General features: G+C 40.2%; 2 protein-coding genes across 2 annotated transcripts; one reads left to right on the top strand and one right to left on the bottom strand.

The window, feature by feature from the left end:
• Positions 1-3: 3 nt before the first annotated feature.
• pxmp2 (peroxisomal membrane protein 2) lies at positions 4-7,936 on the top strand. Its single transcript, XM_088994371.1, is given in 11 exon segments — positions 4-181; positions 476-664; positions 2,551-2,646; positions 3,766-3,863; positions 3,966-4,054; positions 4,439-4,482; positions 4,484-4,617; positions 6,255-6,377; positions 6,528-6,690; positions 7,283-7,402; positions 7,483-7,936. Coding segments are annotated over 11 exon segments (1,224 nt in total). The 5' UTR covers positions 4-82; the 3' UTR covers positions 7,552-7,936.
• Positions 7,937-11,898: 3,962 nt separating this feature from the next.
• Positions 11,899-16,666, bottom strand: gatc (glutamyl-tRNA amidotransferase subunit C). Its single transcript, XM_088994370.1, has 5 exons — positions 16,269-16,666; positions 16,117-16,167; positions 14,012-14,181; positions 13,832-13,935; positions 11,899-12,334 (listed from the first exon to the last, which is right to left on the bottom strand). Exons 1-5 carry the CDS (start codon positions 16,452-16,454, stop codon positions 12,273-12,275), a joined length of 573 nt encoding a protein of 190 aa, XP_088850496.1. The 5' UTR covers positions 16,455-16,666; the 3' UTR covers positions 11,899-12,272.
• Between the last annotated feature and the right edge of the window lie 277 nt (positions 16,667-16,943).

Genomic DNA, 16,943 nt, shown 5'->3' with positions numbered 1-16,943 from the left:
TAGAAGCAGCCTGCCCACACGAAGTTTTCACATTGCGGATACTGTTTGGAATCATTTGTGTACGGGAATTTACCTTCAAAGCATGATTGGGCAGAAAACTATCATTTCATTTTTCTCACCGGTCTCCAAAAAGAAGTCTTGCAAAGAGTTCCATGAATCGGAAAAGGCTGATAAAGACTCGGTGAGCGTTATTTTACAAGTTATTATGGGGAGCACGCTTTGCTAATCTTCCCGGGTGATTAATTTTCATTCAAACGCTTATTTGCAAGAGCTCGAACGGCGCGTGTTTCAACGTGCTGCCGTTTCCTCAAAGCAGCAATCTAGGATTCACTCAAAAGCGCACTCTGTTTTGCATTGTTAATAAGTACACGCGAATATGTGAGCCTTGCGCTGTCGTCTTATTTGCCAACTAGTTTCTTTCGATGTACACTTCTCACCTGTTTTGTGTTTTGCACAATTCACTCCAACCATGCAGAGGAAGCGCAAGTCCTCGACGCTTGATCCGGAGCCCTCCAGCCCCGGGTCCGCTCCTCTATCTCAGGAACACCTGGACTTGATCTCTCGTAACAAGAAGGCGGCATTGGACAAGCTCTCTCCCCCTGGGTTGACCGGGAGCTGGCAAAAGGCGCTGGCCACTGAGTTTGGAAAACCTTATTTCAGACAGGTAACTGACTGGGCCTGTCTTGAGAGCGCTACGCGAGACCTTCCCTTGCCATTATATTTCAGATTCTAAAATATATTTGTTTCAGTAGTTTGCTTACACTCTACAAGTACTTTAAGTAATATTCCTTTCTGGGTGATTTCTCTAGTCTACTCTTTTATAATTGAGTCCAGGAAGTTGCCAATTAAAAATAAATACTGAATTTGCACATTTAATTTTCTAACAACTTTGTCAAATGTGAAGTCGGACAGCAAAAAGTTGAAGTTGCCTCAAGTTGCACAACCCCGACTAACTTCTGTGAAAAGGGCGTATATTGAGAAGCACCTGGTTCCGATTCTCCAGTGTGTTTTCTCACACTCTAATATGTATTCAAATTTTCCATAGTTGAGACAATGCCCTTCACTCATTCACTGCTAGACGATGTGTAAAAATGTCCACTCCAGTGCCAGGGTTTTTGTCATTGTCACTTGAATTCCAGGACCCAAAGAATGCTGAATTTTAGGACTACATAAACATTCAGTACAGCGTTAGAAACTTTAGACTTATTTCTTTCATCAGAAAAAAAAAGAGTTAATTCCTAAATTATAAGGGTCTGGAGTTATATAAGCTTGAAATGAGGGTGGATGTCCAAAATACAATGCAATGCATAAATATTGGTTTATTTATGTAACGTAACGAAAAAACGTTTTATAGCATCTGAAATACCCAAAACACGCAGGCTGATATTTTTAGTCAAATGAAAAACACAAATAAAAATGACTTCAAGTGTCCAAAAACTACTTCAAAATTAACCTGGAAATGGCCAGTTTCAGAAGGTCCCACCCACTTGTTCGTGACGTCACGCCAAGACGTCTTGCCTTGCTCGGCAATCAAAACGATGGCTTCAGTTTCAGAGAAGATGCTTTCTTGTTACTCATCCAGTTATGAATATGATTCAAATAGTTCTGAAGAGGAAAGCATAAATGTTTGCAATCGATTAAAGAAGTCCATCCGTGTCATCTTGAGGCATCTGGACTGAAATGTAGCGTCCCAGAAAATGCACAAGATGGCGCACAAGCGCTGCTGGACATGGGTTGATTTGTCTGCTGGGAATTTGTGTCCGCTCGTCTCAAATAGTCGTCTTGGAGCAACAGACAACGATTCACCATCGCATTATTTATGTGTTTTCTAATTTCGCCATCAACACGGATCAACACGAAGTTTTCAGACCAAACAAAGTACCCAAAATGCATTGTGTGTCGCTTTCTCGGTCAGTGACGATACCTACCGTGACGTCACGGTAGGTATCGTCACCAACTCAAAAACAAGACTTCCTGAATATTCAGCGTGAGTCTTAAAGCGTAAAATATAGCTATATGCCGTGGAATCTTTGTAAAATGCGCTCAGTAGAAATCATTTGAAGTGATTTTACAAATTATGGACACAACTTGTCCGCAGGTGTCGGTTGTCCTTTTAATGTAGCCAATTGCATAAAAAGTCTGCCAAATTGCTACACAAGGCTGATGGCACAGGGCTTTCCACTTAACATATCCACAAATACAGGTAATTGCCTATGACTTTTGTTTTCCGTGAATTACAAAAAAAGAATACTGTTGTATTTAAATAAAAGTAATACTTTTTTTGGTCTTAATTAACTTGCTTAAAACACTTCTAATGCTTAATTTGTCATTGTCTTTTTGACTGCTCATGACTCCCTTGTCATGCGTATGGGATGGTTTCACAAAATGCATTTTGTGAAGAAAATTAAGCAGAAGCGGGTCCTTTGCATGATAAGGGTTGCTTGGAAAACATTGTCATTGAACCCAAAAGTTTGAGAACCCCTGGACTAGCGAAGTTAATGTATCACTCTTGCAGTTTAATGATATACTGTACCCCTTTCACTCCCCTAGTTGATGCAATTTGTTAACGAAGAGAGGAAACATCATACGGTGTACCCATCCGCTGACCATGTCTTCACCTGGACGCAGATGTGTGAAGTTCAAGATGTGCGTCCGTTTCTTCCACCTGACCAAAACCTCTTCAATTCATCACACATCTTCACGTTCACAACACTAATGAGCACTTTATCATTTCTCAATAGCGACACATCTTTCAGCTCGTTCATTATGAGTCAATGAGAAAAAATGAGGCTATTTCAGCAAACACCAGACTAACATCTTTAAAGGACAACCAACGTCACTTTTATGTTTCCTAACTGACATCAGAAAACCGTTTTATAGCATCTAAAATACCCAAAACACGCAGTATGATATTTTTATTCTAATGCAAAATGCCAATAAAAATGACTTAGTGTCCAAAATCTGCAAAAAATTGAGCTGCGAATTGGGCATTTTCAGAAAGTCCCGCCCCCAGTTTATGACATCATGCCAAGACGTCTTGCATTGCTGGAGAATCAAAACAATGGCTTCAGATTCGGATAATATGCTTTCTTGTTACAAATCCAGTTATGAATATGATTCAAATAGTTCTGAAGAAGAAATCATACATGTTTGCAATCGATTAAAGAATTTATCCCGTGCCATTTTGAGGCAACATCGGGGGGAAATGTATCACCAAAAAAGAGGCAGAAAATGGCATCCAAGCTCCTGTGAGGAATTAATCAGCCCGTTTCCACAGGCTGATAAATTCCTTCCACTGAGCTTGGTCGCCCTCTTCTGGCGGCTTTTTGGTGCAACACGAGGTTTTCAGACCAAACAAGTGCAGTAAAATATACTGACGTGATGGAAGGACTGCTACAATGTGTCTTTTTTTCCGGTCAGGGGCGTTCCTTCAGTGACATCACGTACGGACCCGTCACCAACTCAAAAACAAGACTTCTTGAATATTCAGCGCGAGTCTTAAAACGTAGAATATAGCTATATGCGCTGGAATCTTTGTCAAATAGGCTCAGTAGAAGTCATTTGAAGCCATCTTACAAATTATGGACACAACTTGTCCGGAGACGTCGGTTGTCCTTTAAAGAAAGATATGACTTATCTTGTTGTATGCATAGCAACAGGTTTATTGTACCTTTTGCCCAATAGATTCCTGAAGTGAAAGACCAACCTTAATTTTTTTCCCCCCGATATCATCTACCTTGAGTCTTCTACTTTCTCTACCTCCAGATTAAAGTGGTGATCCTCGGTCAGGACCCATATCATGGTCCAAATCAAGCACATGGGTTGTGTTTCAGTGTCAAAAGACCAGTGCCCCCTCCTCCCAGGTCCTATAAATTTGAAAGTCCTCTGTTAACTTGATCATTTGTGTATATGTTTTTTTTTAATATAGCTCCAGTATTGGACTCATATTTTCCAACAATTTTCAGTTTGGAGAACATGTACAAAGAGCTGATGAATGACATTGAAGGCTTCCAGCATCCCAAGCATGGAGATCTAAGTGGCTGGGCAAAACAGGGTTGGTTTTGAGCCATATACCGTATTTTCCGGTGTATAAGGTGCCCTCAAAAGCCTTCATTTTTGTTAAAAGATGACCCTGCGCCTTATACGCAGATGCGCCTTATATGTGAAGTCGTATTGAGCCATAACAGGTCTCCCAACTACTGTCAGCAGACACCGACTCAATTTCCCCCTGTAGAAGAAGTAGTGCGTAACCCCAGCCTCGACTGTAGCACCTTATAATTTGGTCTGCCTAATATTTGGAAACTTTTATACAAATAAAAATTATATTTGGAAAACTTTTTTATTCATTGATGGTGCGCTTTATAGCCCAGTGTGCCTTATACACCGGAAAATACAACTCCTATAGTGTGTGAAAAGTGAGTCCGCTGTTACCCTACAGGTGTATTGTTGCTCAATGCTGTGTTGACGGTGCGAGCACACCAAGCCAACTCTCACAAAGACAAAGGCTGGGAGACGTTCACTGACGCAGTGGTGCAATGGCTCAACAATAACTTGGAAGGCCTCGTATTCATTCTTTGGGGGGCCTACGCACAAAAGAAGGGGGGCACAATTGACAAGGTGAATCAATTATGTTGCATTGAATATTTTAGTGGTTGAAATTATATATTAATGATATTCTTTGGATTCATAGAAACGACATCATATTCTAAGGGCGGTGCACCCTTCCCCCCTGTCGGCTCATCGTGGATTCTTTGGCTGCAAACATTTCTCAAAGGCCAATGAGCTTCTGAACAAATCTGGAAAGTCAACCGTTGACTGGAAGGCACTTTAAACTGTTGCACTTATGCTTTTTTCCCCCCACGCCGTGTTTTTGAAGTACACAGACTCCTGAATAATCTTGTGACATTTTCAAAGTTAACTGTAGATAACTGTTTGAGACTACAAGAAACACGGTTCTGCTTCGTTGCTTTTTCTTCGTTTGGTGATGCACGTGATATTTTAGTGTTGCATAACGTTTGTATATCTTTGTTTTGTACAATAAAAATGTTACTACTTTTAATATTTGATAACCCGTCTTGCTGATTTGTGGCACTGACAAATGGTGAGGTTAACTTTATGCATTAAAAGCATTTTGGTGCGCTTTTAAATTGGATAGTTTAGCATCTGCACATGGTGTATCTAGAGTAATAAACTCATTTATCGATGGATATTTTAAAGAATGTGCTGCAGATGACAATTAAAATTAGTGTTATGTAGCTAAAGAAGGTTTCTCAGGAAACTGGAAAAGGCCAATTTACGACATCCAGAACACTATCGTCGTTTTACTATATTTAAAATACAATCTCGCGCACTACGCCCAATGTGCATTTTGTGTCGCGACAGGCTCATAAACGAAGGCTTCAAAGCTGCCCAAAATTAAATTTTCATCTTGGCTCAATTTCTGACATTCAATCTTTGTGAAGCAGAATTTCGTGCAATGTTACAAAGTAAATCGAACATATTCAACAGTGAATTTCTATTGTGGCCAATTACCCCCCATGTAGAACCTGTTGTACGGGTGAAACAAGACAGTGTTTCCCATACCGACGTTCAGTTCAATGGGGAGTTGTATTTTTATTAATTTTAGTTTATTTACCAAAATCGGCGGAGGTGGAAAAACGTTTTAAACTAGTATGTATTAATACATGCAAAATGACAAGTACGGCCCGGGTGGAATAGTTCCGGTAGTGTGATGACGTAAGGCCAGTGGGGACTTACTGTCCACCGGAAGCTTTGAAACAAGCTACGCCCTAACAAAGTTTAGTGCATTTTTATTGTTAAATTAATTTAAAGTTCACGTGGCACAAGACGTGACGATGCTCGTGCAAAGCGTACCGATTCGATATGCGTCGATTCAGTATCGTTTACTTCACCAGTATCTATTCCTCCTGAAGAAATATCCCATTCTGACTAAATCTATAACAAGGTTTGTTGTACGAGTGGACTTTGACATGTTTACTTTGATGGCGCTTTGCACTGTGCATCCAGTTGCAGGTGTCCTCGTGTGACAGACACTTTTGTTATCTAAATGTGCTTTGCTTATCAATTTGAAGTATGTTTGCACCGACTTCATTGTCTTTTGGAAGTCCTTCATCAACCAATCAGCTTCTGCTTTCCAAAGCCTTCCAGAAAATCGTTTTGTCCACATCTAAGTTTGACTGTTTATTTATTCTGGTGCGTTTTCTCTTGTTTGTCCTTGTTATTTTCCATTTCAGTGGCGTCCTCTCAGCCTTGGGAAATCTTCTTTCTCAGATTTTGGAGGCAAGAAAAAAGGCCCAAAGTAATGCTTCAGCCAAAGAGATTGACAGAGCTGGTGCTGCACGGTTTGCCATTTATGGGTGAGTATTTTTTGTTTGTTTACATTTTTACAACTAGTACAGAAAGCAGGTGGATGGTTGAACTGTAACATACTATAAGTACATATTATTCCAACATTCAACATTTAGAAGCCATTTGATGGGCAATCATTCTCTGTTATGTTGTTTCAGTTTTTTCATTACTGGACCAATCAGTCATTACTTTTACCAGTTGATGGAGATGTGGATGCCAACGGCAGATCGATACTGTGTCATCAAACGTCTCTTATTGGATCGTCTTCTATTTGCTCCCGGCTTTCTAATGATTTTCTACTTTGTGATGAACATACTGGAAGTAGGTATCAATTATTGTGTGAAGCAAGTAAGAAAAGCTGTCACGTAAACGTTTAATGTCTCAACATGAGGAATGACCTTATTACATTTGAGTTTCAATATCTTGAAGACAAGTTGTCTATTATTTTAGTTGCCCCCATGTTTTAATTTTTAATTGTGTAATCACACCCGTATTTTGAAGTGTGTTCACTGGGACTCACCATATAACTTTAAAGGAGGCAGAATAACTTGAGAAGAATGAAGTCAAATTTACTTGTAGGATATTTTTTCTTTGCTTGCTTTAAGGCAATAATTACTATAAAGTACTTTGTCTCCTATGCTGAGTGGAGTAAGGCACACCACAAAATAAGACATTGTAGTTCTTAAATGTAACACTTTACAACGACTTAGCAATAAGTCATAGTTACTAAAATGAAGTTATTGATTTTTTATGTCAAATAATTGTATAAATAGTCCACAATTGCAAGTACAGTATGTAAATGTCGGATATAATAAGTTTGTATAGCCACGAGCAGTACAATAGTAACGGCTTACCTACCTTTGATTCAATGACATTAATTCTACGAGTATGGATTTGGATATTTTTTTATCAGGCAAAGGGATCCGTTGACTTTTTAAAGAAGATTAGAGGAAGTTACTGGACTGCTCTGAAGATGAACTGGAAAGTTTGGACACCTTTCCAGTTCATAAACATCAACTTTGTGCCTGTTGAGGTACGTATTTCACTGCTGTTCTGCTTACAAGTCACACCCTGACAGCTTTGTGTCCAACCTTTGGTTTGTTTCACTTTCAGTTCCGAGTGCTATTTGCCAACATGGTGGCCTTATTTTGGTACGCTTATCTTGCGACGGTGCGGAAATGAAACATCTGGACCATGTCGGTGGGATTGTGAATGCCAGAAAACTGAGATTCTACTGCCAGCTGCCTGACAGTTAACTGAAACGGACAATCATTAATACTTGACAATGACTTGAACACTGTGATCGGATTTTGGAGACTTGACTGATTATGCAACAGAACATCAGAATAAGTGCAGTTTAACTCTCAAAACATCATAGCTTTACCATTGAGAATATTGTAAATAAATAATATTTCAAAGTTTCAAGAATGTCAGACTGGAAACTGTTAAAGTTCATCTTTGGCTCACACTGACCATTCTACCCAAAGGATAATATTAAAATGTTTTGTGATTAGTGAATTTATAAAAAAATATTACAATATATAAAATAAATCCTAAATCAAGTGCTTATCTCTGGCTACTTCACCAGTACACACACCCTTGATCCGGTCGGTACAGAAAAGTTGAACATTTGGACAAGTTCACAAGTTCACAGAGCAATATTGAATTCACCTGTGGCACTTTTGTATATTTTTGGGTAACTTTTGGAATTTTAATCACGGGCCAACATACTCAAACCTTTTTTGATTAGTATATGCATCAAATCAATTCAAGTTTAGTTTTATCTTTGCACCTTTATTGGTTTGTGGTCACAAAGGGCAAATCTGGAGGGTCAGCGCAGAGTGCCGATGTGTATGTGGAATTGTCGCGGCTTGGAATTGAAGCGGATTCATGTGGGACAGGAGATGTGAGACAGTCTCTTTTCGTCAATGGATGTTACAGCTTTGTGTTTGCTTTCAACATTTAGCTTGTAGTAGACGTGTAGCATGACGTCCCTAATCCACTGGTGAAAAGGACGCTTTGATCCTCTCCTCTTTATTCTAGAACTGCTTCATACAACAAAGAGGGTGCGGAAAGATTGAATGACAGTGTTTTTGTGTTGTCATATTATGTTATCTTGTTCTTTTGACTTCAAGATGGCATTGTAAGAGTGGCTGCCTTTGCAGCTGCTCCTGTATTTTTTTTAACTTCTTCCCTTCCTCTTCTCTTCGTTCCATAACTTTGCTGCTGTGAAATTTAAATGTCTCCACTGCGAGGCTATTAAAGGCTAGTTCAATCCAATCCAATCTGAAAGTTTGAGAATAGGTAGTTTCGTAGATGTGATATTTATGTTCAAGAAGTGGTTGCATGTGACCGAAGTGTCAGTGAGTATTCACCAGCCTCTTCTCAGGCATAAGGTTATGTCGATGTTGCTCTGAGGTTGTAGTCGTGCTCTTACTCTTTGATGAATGAGCCCCTGCTGGCTCAACTGGTGTTCACTCTGCGCCTTCCTCTTTCCATTTAATGTCCCTCACATTCTTGCTGACATCGATCACGTTCTCAATTGGCCTTTTTTGTGTCTTGAGAACACCAGAATAGTCTCTGAGCCTTTCGCCAGCAGACATATTCACAATCTGGCTTGCAGTCCATAGGAGCTGACGTTAAAGGAGTTGTATTTGAGAGGCATCGCGTGTCTGCCAGCTTTTGTGTGTTAGTGAGCGGCAAACCCTGAGTATTTATAATAAACCAACCAATTGAGATAAAAGAATAAGAAATATCAGGGTGAAGATAATCAAATAATATCGTAGCTCTATTGCTTATTTTACCTAATTTAATGACCTAAAATCACAGTGTCAACATATTGATGAAAATTTATTACATTTGAAAATCTAAAATAGATACAAAATATTTAGTAATTTTTAACCATATTGACACCATTGTACTGACCCTTACCATAATACTGTATACACACAAGACACTACAGTGAGACCTCAACTTACAAACCCCTTATCTTACAAACTTTTCGTCTTACAAACTTCAAATTTCTGAAAATTAAACCTTATAGTAAGCACTAATTTCATAATACACACCCACCACGGCTGGCGGAGTGATCTTCGGCGGAAGCACACGACCGAACAGCACCGGAGGTTAAGTTACCAACAGTCCTTATGGAAGGTGACTCTCCTTCCATAAGCCATCAACGACCATCAAAAAGGTCAATAAAACTTTATTTCTTTAATTACAGTCCTCATGTAATGCGCCTCTCTTTCCAAACAGCAATTCCCTTTGACCTTCGACCTCCAACGCCATTCCATCAAGCCATAAATGACCATCACAAATGTAAATAAAGTGACTTTATGATACAATGCAGTGTATTTGATTACAATACAATAGCACATTTATTATACATAGAATAAGTTATGTTGTGTGTAGTTTTAAGGCTTATTTAGTTGAAAAGTATATTTTATGGAAACCCGGGAACGGATTATTCCCATTTTAATGGTTTCCTATGGGAATTTTTTTGAGATACACACTTTTCGCCTTACACAGTCTGTCTGGGAACCATTGAAGTTCGTAAATTGAGGTCTCACTGTACTACAGTAATCCCTCGTTTATTGTGGTTAATGCGGACCAGGACCACCCACGACAGACGAAAAACCGCCAAGTAGCGAACCCTCCATGTATTGGTAAATTTACATGTGTATGGGTATAAACAAATATTTAGAATGCCAAATTTTGTGGAATACAGTACAGGACATTCATAAGAAGCACAGTAAATGTTTGTAGTCCTGTACAAAACTCATGCAATAAACAGTCCACTATCAACATAAAGTATAATATTTACAAGTACTCTTTCTTGATGTAACGCATCGTAGATTCATTAGTGTAATGGCGTGCAACAGCGGCATAACTTTGTCCCTCCCTCAGTTTGTCAAGTAATTAAACTTTTTCACTCACTGTTATCATTTTCCTCTTGTTTTTGGGTTCGCGGGATGATTTTGAAGGCACGGGGCTTTTAGGATCCATTGTAGGGGGGGCGTATTAAGTACGAATGAAAATACGAGAATATTTACAGTACGTAACCTGAAGTAACGCGATGTGAGTAACAGGAGGAGGGATAAGCTTTCAGGTAGGTTGAAAGCTGTCCAGTAGTGTCGTCTCTCGGCCAATCAGCGTTGGCCCGAGTCAGCACGAAAATAAATGAAAAAAGAAAAACTAGAGTTGACAGCGCGGCATCACGTGAATGTAAACAAGGTCAAGACGATTAATGTACAGTAAGCGAAGTGATGAAAATGTTGTTTACATTAATTGTCGACTCATTGTCAGGTATGGCCAAATGAAACTGATGTTTTTGGTTAACTGAGCTAATGTTCGGTTTTGTGCATTAACAGTACAGTAATGCCTCAAAATGGATGAATAAAAAATGACAATCTAATAATGAATGCTGTATGCTGCTCTCTGTGCTCTTATTTTACTGCACTGTAGTAGTCAGTGACGTGCGGTGATGTTCATGGCTGGTGAGGCATTGACGTCATCACAGTCAAATTTACAAACATGAACTCCACAGAGAAGCTTATTCACCATTTGATTGGCAACAGTTATCGTGTTTTGTTTAAAATGTCATGTCAGCATTCTTTATATACTGTATACAAACTGCAGCATAGAAAAAAAGAAAGAATTAAAAAACGTTAGTGTTTCCTTTACTTATAAATGAAGTCCAAGTCTGCCAGTGAAGAAAGTCGTCCTTGATCAGTCCTGTTCTGACTGTATGTTTTCAGTCTTTTGTGCTGAGAATGACCGCTCCACTGATGCTGTAGTAGCTGGAACAGTGAGCACGAACTGGAGCAACTTTGTCGCTTCAGGAAGTTTCAATGAGATCCTTCTTGGCCAAAAAGCTGAGAAGCTGTCCAGGAGATTTACATTCATCCCTCACCGTTTGTAAGCCATACAGTCCGGTGTTGGTCTTCCTTTAATTATTATCTCCTCCTTCGATTGAAAGTCCAGTTTAGAAAATTCTTTCAATTTAGATGTGTAATCCACCATTCTGAAAATAAGGCCAAGCAACACGAAAAAATAACTGGATGGTTGCACTTAAGTTGCTAACTGTTTACTATAGTTTGCCGTCACTAATTCTATTATTCTGCAGCCGACGAGTCGCTTGAAGAATCTCTAATCACCAGCGCCCCCTGTCATGAGGCAGGAGAACTGTTGCCTCACCTATGCACACAGTTTTGATAAAAATAAAATAAAATAAAATGAACAGTTATACAGTGTTTATAATGTACATTGACTGTACATTATATACACCAGCTAAAGTGTAGAAATTTAGTTCATATACTAAGTGTTTGAACACTTTTAATAGTGATATGCAAAGGGACAGCAATGCGGTCTCACTGCAGAGCAAGCCAGCAGTTTGCATAGTCATTGCGCAATCCACAGTGAGGCTTGCCTCACCGCTCGTCTCCACTTAGTATTTGAACGGTAAATGTGAAAATTCAGCAAAAATGGTGAAGTTAAATGGAAAAGAACGTTAAAGTACAAATCACTAAATAAATGTAACTGTTTCATTTATTTTGTCATTTGATATTTCCATGATGACAGGTGAGGCACAGGCTAGCAGTGCCTTTCGCTGCCCTTTGCGGCCTTTTTTTTAGGTTTGAAAAAACATCTGTGATGCATGAAGGGCCGTGATAATCAAACCGTGGAGTAGAAAGGGCTTACTGGATTAGTCAAACAAACTCCTCATTGCATTTCTTCACCAAGCAGCAACAAAGTGCTTGCATTTTTGCAACACACTGAAAATCGAATCCATGCATGGAAAGCAGCTCATCATATAAGCTACGACCAACTATCAACATACTGAGAAAACGCATCAAATGTAAGAAAGACATTATTCCTCAGTCTGAAAAACAAGTTCCAAATCTTCAGAATTCAGAGTGTCTCAGCATGGCAGTCCGCTCCTCCCTCTTTGGTAAGGGAATATTTCCTGTGGTAGAGCAAATAGATTTTCAGTGAACAGTGTACTATAAACGGTGAAAAATGTATATTTTCCAGTAGCACAGCCTATTGAAAGCAAGAAAAATAGTTTTTGTTGTTGCAAGCAATGCTCCCTCTGAGCTGCGCGCGTGCACAACCGTGCACCGCTTGCTCATACTCAGCGCACAAGAACACCTATGCAGCGCACAAAATAAAATACAACAGAAACGCATTACTTAATATCTAATTTTAGGACTGATAGAAGTTACACATAAGTTATACCGTTAATTAGACCAATTATATGTATACAGGTAACATTCGATTTACGACCGGTGTGAGTTACGACCACGACCGCCAGACCTTTTTTTTCCTACGCTGCCACCGCTACAGCCAGCAACGCGACAGAGGTCCGTGCAGGATGATTTATTAAGCTACAACACAAAGCTCTGGTCCCAAAAAGAGGACAAAGGGAATAATCAAAAACAAAGAATCACAAAAAAGGGGCGAGGTGGGGGTGCAATGGGAAACCCGACAATGGCGAGAAGCAACTCGCACACAGTGGTGCAGAAGCGAAACAATAATAATAATTATTATTATTATTTCATTCATAAGCGCCTTTCAAAACTGGCGTGGGCTCGGACGAAGATATAGAAAGTCCAGGGTAATACAAAGTACAAATACAAGTTGACAGCGTCCCGTTTTCATACCCGCTGTCCTGAAGAAGGAAGTGGTGAAGCGGGCTGTCAATCCGAACGTGACACTCGGGGGGAGAGAGGGTGGAGGCGGAGTGGGATCACCGCGACGCAAACGCCGCGTTTGGCTCACGGTCGGTGGCGGCGCCGCCTCTTTGAGACACGTGACCTCTTCTGGCTTCTCCTTAGCAGGGAGAGCGATTTTTGGAAAGCTCGCATGCGTGGGAAGCCGTGCGTGGGTCAGCAGAAAGTGTGTGCGCCGACACAGTCATAAAGATCGGTAATACGAAATATGAAATTATTAAAATGACACTAAAAGTTATAAGATTTATAAATGAAGGGTCAACATTTTGGTATATAATAGTATTCAATAGAAAACGTTGCTTAAAAACAACAGATTGACATCGTATACTATCCTGTCATATAGGAGATGCCAGCGTGTTGTCATTTGTTTTGATCACGAGATCCTCGCGTCAGCCATTTTGAAGGCTTTTCGATTTACAGCCGGTTGACTTACAACGGTTTTTTCGGAACGGAACCCGGTCGTAACTCGGATGTTACCTGTATATATATTGTAGCATTTTGCAATATAACTCAATGAGTGACCGGTGTCCAGCCAATAATGCCCTACAGTTCACGTACGCTACACAGCCAATCGGAGCAGAACGAAGCGTATGGGCAGGGCACATTCAGGTTAGGCCACAGCATACACATCTGATGTTGCTCACAATGGTCCTCAGTGTGCTCAGGGAGCTTGTGTGTCCGCTCAGACACATGAAAAATTAGAAGGAACATTGGTTGCAAGTGTCTCTTACCTGGCGGTGCCACATAATATTCCTCCACTGTGTTTTTGGAGAGCTGCAGAAGTTCCTCTGCATGGTTTTCTTCTAACACTGTGTCCTCCCGCAAGTGCAAAATCCTGGATGTGCACAGAAGACAAACGGTAACTGGCCATGTCATGATGACATTTAGTTCACATGAGCAACACACCACACCTGTCCTCCAGAACAGAATCCATGGGTTCAACTCCTGATGTGTCAACTACATGAAGCTGCGCTGCAAATCTAATGGCCTTCTCCAAACAGGCCAGTCCCTCTTTGGTGCGGAAGTCCACCAAGGCCAGGCGCTCCAGTTTGTCCACCAGGTCAGCCCCTACTGGCATTGGCTGTAAAACAAAAACAGTGAGGCTTTCATTTGCATGCTCTAGTGTAAGGTTGTGGAGGCAACTGAAGGAGTTGGTGTGTTATTTTGGACCAATGTTTGTTCTTCTTTTCAGTAGCAAAATGATTTAATTGAAAAAATTAAATCAAGGATGTGACTGATGAATCAGATGTCAATAACACGAATCTCAAAGTCTCATCAGCCCTCCCACATAAATTGTTTTTTTTTGGATTGGATTGGATTTGCCTTTATTAGTCTCACAGTAGTTTTTAAATAACTATAGACATTCTTCTTCTTTTCCTTTCGGCTTTTTCCTTCAAGGGGTCGCCACAGCGAATCAGTAACCTCCATCTTCAGAGGTATGATACGCATGTTTGTTTTGGCCAAGATTTTACGTCGGATGCCCTTCCTGACACAACCCTCTGTATTTATCTGGGTTTGGGACCGGCATAAGAACACTTATGCCCCTTTGTGGCTACAGAATAAGCAACTCACTCAGTAAAATAGACATTACCATAATTCATATGCACCCCGCTACTTATTTTCAGAGGAATGGACAAATACAAATTAACATACCTAGCGTTTTCTTGAGATACAGTAAAGTCTCGTTATATCGATATCGGATATATCGATAGTACTCGGTTATATCGATACTATTTCTATGCACGCACGGAGAAAATTACATGCAAACAGGGTCGGATATATCGATAGTCTCGGTTATAGCGATATTTTTTCGGACTCCCTTGAATATCGATATAACGAGACTTTACTGTATATTCATTAATGCATTTAAGTACAGTGGGGCCTCGGTTTACGAACACCTTGCCTTACGAATTTTTCGGTTTACGAACGTTACATTTATGAAAATGAAACCTTGGCATACGCACTACTTTTCGGGATACACATGGAGCGCCGCCCCACCATGGCTGGCAGAGTAATCTTTGGCGGAATAACACCAAAGCACACGACCGAACAGCGCCCCAGCCGGCCTACCTTTCCACACCCCCTTTCTCTTGAGTGCACACATTGATCGTCTTCAAGGATTTTTTACGGATACGTTTGCTGTTATGGGACCGAAAAAGACTCCACCATAGGCTCGTGTTCAGCCGAAGAAGACACAAAACAAAATTACAGTCGAGGAGAAGAAGGAGATCATTGAGAAACACGAACGAGGTGTGCGTTTGTCTGATTTAACAGCCCAGTATCAATTAGCTAATTCCACCATTGCTACCATCCTTCACAAGAAAAAAAAGCCATTAAAGGTGCTAAAGGTGTTTCCATGCTGTCAAAGCAGCAATGGTCTGGGGCAATAGAAGGGGTTGAAAAACTTCTGTTGATTTGGATTAACGAAAAGCAGCTAGCCGGCGAGAGCGTGAATAAAGCAATTATATCTGAGAAAGCACGGCTAATTCACTCTGATATTGTCATGCGGCAACCTGGAAGTTCGCCGTTTATTGATACAAGGGATCATTCTTCGAAATGGTGAAAGAAGTGGACTATGTTCCTCAGCCAGCTTACTCAGCATTTACCGGCCTTTTTTGGAAAAAGATGCCTTAACGGACTTTCAAAACACAGGAAGAGAAGTCTGAACCCCATTCCATCAACGACCATCACAAAGGTAAATAAAACGACTATTATACAGTGCAGTGTATTTCTTTCATTACAATACAATAGCACATTTATTATACATAAAATAAGGAATCTCGTTTGTAGTTTTAAGGCTTATTTAGTTGAAAAGTATATTTTATGGAGACCTGGCGACGGATTATTCTCATTTTAATGGTTTCCTATGGGAAAATATTTTTGGGGATACACACTATTCGTCTTACACACTCTGTCTGGGAACCAATTAAGTTCGTAAGCCAAGGCCCCAATGTATTAGAACGCAACTCAATCATAAAACGAAGATTCGTGTATTATTTATAGCATTTCAACATACCGGTGGCAACTGGTCGTCTGGTATTGGCTCCCAAGTTGCAGACGCAGGAACCTTCACAGCAAAGCAGAAAACCGCAAGGACATAACGTTACCTATGATCTGGTCAGTTTCTGGATTCACGTTGATCCCCTATGTTCACTTTCATGGGTTTACCTTCGACTTGTGTGGTTGAGAACTGAACTCACGCGTCCCTTTAACGTTAGAACAACGGCATCTTCCACAGTAGAAAGTTGACAGGGATTTAGCGATGTGTGATGAAGACTTAACTAAATGAAGTTTGCGTGAAACCCAGTGGCAAGTTAGCCCAAGGGAGACGCAAAACGTAGGCGTGTTTAGCATGGTTAGCTATACAACATTGAACATACGAGTTCTTAGGTATTTTTGAAATGCATTTGACTTCACTACTATGTGCGTCAAAAAAACGACACACGGTCTTCTTTCTTCAAACTAGATTATCGAAGAAGAGGCATCAAAATTTAATTCGAAAACGACCCACTCGGCTTTTCCCGTACCAAAGCAGAACTACTCAGCGCATGCGCAATGCTTTAACAGAGACGACAACGAAAGAAGATAATTCACCTACTGAAGATATGATGGACAAAAAACGTCATTATCAATCTGACCAGTACTGCTTGTTTTCGATCATATTTCTGGCAATTATTTCAGCGTCACATACGAATGATGTCGCTAATATGCCGAAACGTTTGATGCAGTCGTATGACAATCATCAAACATCGGTTCAGTACATGATTATTTTCGGAAAAGAGCATACTGTTGACGTTTTCGGTTTTGCAGGCTCGTGAACCGGAACTCAGGTCTAATTTAAAA

The sequence above is a fragment of the Hippocampus bargibanti genome, linkage group LG04 (assembly GCF_051943395.1).
Source record: "Hippocampus bargibanti isolate YZ-2025 linkage group LG04, ASM5194339v1, whole genome shotgun sequence".
In the NCBI taxonomy this organism is placed as follows: domain Eukaryota; kingdom Metazoa; phylum Chordata; class Actinopteri; order Syngnathiformes; family Syngnathidae; genus Hippocampus; species Hippocampus bargibanti.
This window is presented reverse-complemented; position numbering and strand designations above follow the sequence as displayed.